Source organism: Petaurus breviceps, unplaced genomic scaffold, assembly GCF_028583685.1.
Source record: "Petaurus breviceps papuanus isolate PSGF00001 unplaced genomic scaffold, PetGlider_PUasm1.0 38, whole genome shotgun sequence".
Taxonomy (NCBI): Eukaryota; Metazoa; Chordata; class Mammalia; order Diprotodontia; family Petauridae; genus Petaurus; species Petaurus breviceps.
In genome coordinates this window covers 62,285,962-62,292,177 of record NW_027186304.1, presented here as the reverse complement: position 1 = coordinate 62,292,177, position 6,216 = coordinate 62,285,962, and the positions used below count along the sequence as shown (strand labels likewise).

At 42.3% G+C, this 6,216-nt stretch overlaps 1 protein-coding gene across 1 annotated transcript in view; it reads right to left on the bottom strand.

The window, feature by feature from the left end:
• The window catches only part of MRPL15 (mitochondrial ribosomal protein L15), an 11,161-nt gene extending 7,971 nt beyond the window's left edge, over positions 1 to 3,190 (bottom strand). The window contains exons 1-3 of the mRNA XM_069099945.1: positions 2,988 to 3,190; positions 1,835 to 1,989; positions 658 to 823 (exon numbers count right to left, since the gene is read on the bottom strand). Coding sequence (XP_068956046.1) covers positions 658 to 823; positions 1,835 to 1,989; positions 2,988 to 3,098 — 432 coding nt within the window. The 5' untranslated portion in view covers positions 3,099 to 3,190. The remainder of the gene's footprint in view (positions 1 to 657; positions 824 to 1,834; positions 1,990 to 2,987) is intronic.
• Positions 3,191 to 6,216: the final 3,026 nt, after the last annotated feature.

Sequence of the window (6,216 nt, the reverse complement as noted above, 5' to 3'; positions counted from 1 at the left end):
CCCCCCCCCCCCCCCCCCAAACAATAACAGCTAACATTTCTATAGCACCTACTCTGTACCAGACACTGCACTAAGCTTTTCACAATTAGGACCTCCTTTGAGCTACACACCAACACTGTGAGGTAGGTGTTAGAGCTTTCCCTTGAGGAGTACCTCCCATTTATACTGGATATATCTTGTGTGAGATCCTAGAAGGCAAGTCTATACTTTCTGGCTTTCTTTGTATCCCCAGCACTTAGCACAGTGCCTACCTAGCACATGGGAATTTCTCAATAAATGCTTATTGACTGACTGACATTGTGGCTATGTGGTCCTGAAAAATTATTTAATCTCTCAGGATCCCAGACAATTCTCTAAGACTAAGTTGCAGAATGGTTGCAGATTTGCATTGGTTAAGGGAATTTTATCACCAAAAACTGAGGATACTAATTAAAGTATAGGTCCTAATTAAATATATACATACAAAAAGTAGTCTATGCAGAATGCTAACCACCAAGGGACACAATAATGGTTTTATATGTATACATGTGCTTTGAGTGCAGGGACTTCCATTTCTGTTTCGGCATTCTCAGTTTTAGGTACAGTGCAGGCCCTTAGAAAACCTGGATTGAACTGAAGAGAATTTCTATAGCAAGATAAGACATGTTTCTTACATACCTCCTCCACCAGCTGTACACCATAATCCCTTTTAAGTGGCTGAATTGTCACACCTCTTCCATTAACAAGCTGGGTTAAATCAATAGGTTGGCTAGGATCTACTCGACCTAAATCAATCAGGTACTGCAGTCTATTGAGACTCAAAGGATGGTACTGGCGCCTAAAGCTAAAAAAGCAAGAAGTTGAAAACGGGTGAAATTATATTGGCTACATTGGTGAAAGCACTTTTTTTTTCCCCTAAGGCAGTACTTTAAATGGAAACCACTACCTGCCTATTTCTATTTCTCCCTTGACATGCCCACTCCCAATCAACAAATAACTGTCAGGATCTGACACCTTCTTTTATTTACAGACTGATTTAGGTATTTTAGGGGCAGCTAGGTGTTGAATTAGATAGAGTGCTGGGCCTGGAGTCAGGAGGACATGAGTTCAAATCCAGTCTCAGACATTTACTAGCTGTGTGACCCTGTGCAAGTCACTTAACCCTGTTTGCCTCTGTTCCTCATTTGTAAAATAAGCTGGAGAAGGAAATGGCAAACCACTCCAGTATCTCTGCCAAAAACAAACAAACCCCAAATGGGGTCACAAGGAGTTGGACACAACTAAACAACAACTTAGATATTTTAACTAAATATCTAATACTGCATTATAAGTTTCTATAATGTAATAAAATATCAGTAGTTTGCTAGAGAAAGATGGCTGACTTCATATACAAAGAAATTATCTTCTAGAATATTAACTCTATTAATTTACATTTGAGAAAGATGAAAAAAATTCAGTAAAACTTCAGCCTAGTTGCTTTGTCTGAATAATCAAATCAGTGCAGGCCAAATTAATAGGGTCTCATTGTAGCACAAAAGCTGGCCCATGAAACAGTAGCATGTTTACCATACTTTTATAATAGCAAGGGAATTTTTGCTAGGTAGTGTAGTGAATAGAGCACCCACCCTGAAGTCAGGAGAACCTGAGTTCAAATCTGGCCTCAGATGCATGACACACTTACTAGCTGCTTGACACACTTACTAGCTGAGTGACTTTGGGAAAGTCACTTAACCCCAACTGCCCTCCAAAAAAAAAAGAAAAAAAACATCAAGGGAATTTTAAATGACTCTAAATCATATCATGATGATTCATGATGAATTAGTTATTTCAATTTAAATAAAGTAGCGAAACTTACCTGTGTCCTTCATTAAATCCATACTTTGGGATACGAAGATAGAATGGAGTCTGACCTCCCTCAAACCCTAATCGAGGCCTGGTTCCTCTCTGCCTTTCTCCTTTATGTCCTCGGCCACATTTTCTACCTCTTCTCCGACCTCTTCTTTGTCTTTCCTAGAAAGTAAGCATCAATTTAGTAATAAAATTTCTTAGAATGTGTATTTCCATCACGTTTATATATTTATTTCCTCAGACGTAGAGGTGCAAATCTGCACTCATTTTCTTCCATTTTGTCACTCCCACTTCCCACATATGAAAACCCAACACTCAAAATGGATTAAACTTCTGCAATCAAGTTATTAAGTTTGGACTGTTCAAAACCAAGGCTCCAGGATGAAAGACAATCAAGAATGTGAACTGGAAATTAGAAATAAAACAAGCTCTTGGGCTGAATATCAAACCTATGTCAAAACAGAGCAAAGTAAACACTTCAATATGCTGCTAAAATGAAATAACTATATTTCCTATTATTCTGCTTTGTAATAAGTTCTTTTTGTTTTTAACCTTGTATTTAAGAATACAACTGCTTTAAGTCCCGTTATTTTGGTGGGGTTTTTAAAAATTACTTGTCACTGATACTTGTGTAAATTACCAGGTAACAGTTTTGTGTTAAACTATAAAGGGTATTTAGGTGAATGAAACAAGGTTGGTCTCAATGTAATTCTTAGTGACAAGCAGGTTCAACGTAAAAGGCAGAGAGCGACCACAGAGCCCAGCCAGTCAGTGAGGTCCATTTCTGTCATCCAGGACAAGACCTAACCTCTCAGTGCCCCCAGGCAGGTAAGTGTACAAAATGCAGAAGCTGCACAGGTAGAGTGTTTTTGAGCCTCAATCTAATTTGAGGTCCGAAATAAAAGCAAACGCTTCTGCTAGTCTTTGGAGGCCGGGCCATTTATCTAACCTGTGCAAAGGCATAATGGGGGGGGGGGGGAGGCCAGAATGGAGGTATTCTGTTATGCTGAACACAAGAACCTCAGTGCAAGCCGGGGCAGCAGACGCCAGGGAGGGGGGCGGGGGTTCAATCTTACTTCCCTCCCTTCTCCCCGCCACCCCTGGAGATGGGGAGGGGGAGGACGCACGGATTATCATAGTTTCCATCTGCTGCCATTTACCGGTTTTTTGGAGCCAGGGCTGGGCTTCAGGTTGGCCAGGCTGACACGCGGCAGAGAACGCAGAATGTTCAGGGCCTTGGCTCGGCCGCCGCCGCACACCGGCCCAGCCATGGCAGCTCACCTCTCCGATGCCAAGCACCTCCAAGGGCGAGCGGAGCAGGCGCTGGCGTCTTGGCCCCACGTGAGCGGAGCAAGCCCCTCCGCTTTACGGCCGAGGCCCCGCCTCTGTCGCAAAAAGGATCCCGAGGCTGCGGTGGCGCCTCTGGCAACTCAGTCCCGGAGCGGTCAAGGGCGAGTGCGGGAGACGTTCGGGACTTTCGCTGAAAGGATGCGGCGCGCCGGGACCTAGGCTCTCTTGTGCAAGCCCTTTTCACCTTATTCGTGGGCCACTACAATAGCCTGTTGGTGGGTCTGCTTGCCTCAGGGCCCTTCCTGCAGTCCATCTAACATGAAGCCACTAAAGTGATTTTCCTAAAGCACAGGTCGCATCATGTTACCCCTTATATTCAGTGAAGTCCAACGGCTCCCTGTTACCTCAAGGAGAAAATATAAAATACTCTGGCATTCAAAACCCTTCATAACTTATCCCCCTCACACCTTTGCAGATTTCTTACATCTTACTCCCTTACAGGTGTTCTTCAGTCCAGGGACACTGGCCTCCTGGCTGTTCCACGAACAAGACACTCCCTCCGTTTCTCGGCTCCCGCTGTACTCTGGGCTTGTTCCCATACCTGAAACAGCTCTCCTCAGTTACGATTACGACCTCCCCGGCTTCACGCCCCAAATAAAATTCCCGGGCCGGCTAGGTGGCGCAGTAAATAGAGGACCCTAGCTCAAATCTGGCCTCAGACGCTTGATCACACTGATTAGCCGTGTAACCTTGGGCAAATCACTTAACCCCGAGTGCCCTGCCTTCCCCCTCCAAAAAAACAAATAAAATTCCTTCTTTTACTAGCAATCTTCCCCAATCCCTTTTGATTCCAGGGCTTTTTGCCTCTTTTAATTGTTCAATTATTTAATTATCATTTAATCAATAATTTAGTTGTCCTTTTGCGTATAGTTGTTTGCTTTCTTAAACTCCTTGAGAGCACTGGCGGTTCCGCCTCCTTTGTATCCCCAGGGTTTACTCAGCTTAGAGCCTGGAACGTAGTAGAGACTTAAATGCTTATTGAATTGAATTTATTGATCTTAATTCATTTTTAGCGACCAAGTAGCCCCGTAATACATGACCCTCTCATTTCTTTTACCGAACAGACAAATATCAAGGACCCTATAAATCAACCTCTTTCTGTCTGTCTCAGTCTGCTGACCTTTCCCTCTTTACCACTGCAAAGACAACCACTCCAGCTCTTCTGCAAATACTTCGTTTATTTAATCACTTCTGAACCTGTTGCAAATTCGTTTCTGTCCCGAGAGTGTCTACTTTAGATTTTAAGACTCCTAATAAGGCAAAGCAACTTTCTGTTTCCATTCTCCAGTCATAGGATCTAATGTAGAAGGGGACCTTGGAAATCTTGTATATTGTACAATCCCCTCCATTTCAGAATGAGGAAATGGAGGCTTTCTTTGGAGAGACTGTGATTTGCCCCAGGTGGTCACGTAGAGCTGGAATTTTAAGGCAAGTCCTCAAGCTCCAAATCCTGCTTTCAAAACTAAAGTTTTTCTTGAAATCATGTTTATATTGTCATTATTGATTCCAGTGATTGCCAAAATTAAAGGTTAAAACATTTTGAAGTCAACCTGTTTAATTAATTAAATGTTTACCTTTTTAATATTTAGTTAATTAAAAAAAATTTTAATATGTATGATGTCATCATAAAGGTCAGGTAATTTCTGAAACTTAAATGCATATTCTTTTAAATGGAGAAGCTGCCTAAATACAATGGAAGCAAATTGCTTGAAAATTAGGCAACGAGGGGTGGCCAGGTAGCACAGCGAGTAAGAGCACCGGCTCCAGTGTTGAGAAGACCTGGAGATCGAATCCTGGGCTCAGACACTTAGCACCCACCCAGAAACACCTGGCCGTGTAACCTTGAGCGAGTTACTTAACCCCAATTGCTTAGGGGCCGCCAGGTGCCTCAGCGAGTAAGAGCACAGGCTCCAGTGTTGGGATGACCTGGATCAAATCTGGGCGCAGGTACTCAGCACCACACCCAGAAATAATAACTGGCGGTGTAACCTTGAGCAAGTTACTTAACCCCAATTGCTTAAAAAAAAAAAAATTAGGCAACGCATAGGCACTGTGGTGAAACTATAAGAAAAATAGAAATTAATCTCATAAAATATTTGAGAAGCGAGCATTTAAGTCTTACTCCAGAAACATCTTGGCTTTCAACCCTGTGCTTAACCTTTTACTTAGTCCCTTAACCCCTCAGTTCTAAGATAAATTACAGAGAAGATACCAAACTTAATTGGTCAATGGAAATTTCTCACTTGGGAGTTTCCCATACCAATGTCCAGCTCCTATTCCTATACATTTGTTTCTGTTCCTCCTTCCTTTCAAAGAGAACCAATGACATCAAAGGGTGATGATACCTTGACTTGTATGTGAATTGGATGTAAGTGAGGCAGAGTTGTACAGCCACCTTACATGGCCCTTGGAACAAATTGTTCTCATCTACCCATTCCACTGGGCGAAGTCTTCACATGTTTGAGGTACATATCCCCCTAACTCACTGATGGATTTGAGGCCTGTCCAGGTGTTCAGTGAGACTAGTACCTCTGGTTTGAGGATTTCCTCATCCAGCTTTGGTGATTACCTCTCACCCAACTGTCATTTGTGGCTCCAAAAAGTGTTAACCCTGGTAAAACCATCTCAGCAGAAGGACTAAACCAAGACCCTATGACATTACCATGAAGTTAGGTGCTGCTTACTGTGTGGAAACACCAAAGAGACAGTCTTTACTTCTCCACTTTGAATTGAATAGTGTTCACAGATTTCTTGGGAGATATTTCATGCTTTCTTGAGAGAAAATGGGAGGAATTGACCAGAATGTATGCCCTTGGCTTACAAAGAAAGGTTTGTTTGTTTGTTTGATAAAAATCTTGTTTCAGAAAAACACTGAACTTTCTTGTGGGCTCCTTAGCAATATGTTTTTTGAAGAGGTGGGGTGGATCATGATTTACAATGAGCTAACTAGATGTTATAGAAACTTAAATCCAGGTATATAAAATTGTTTTTTTACTTCGGTCCATCTAATAATGTGGAGTTTTTTTGCTGTTGTTGGAA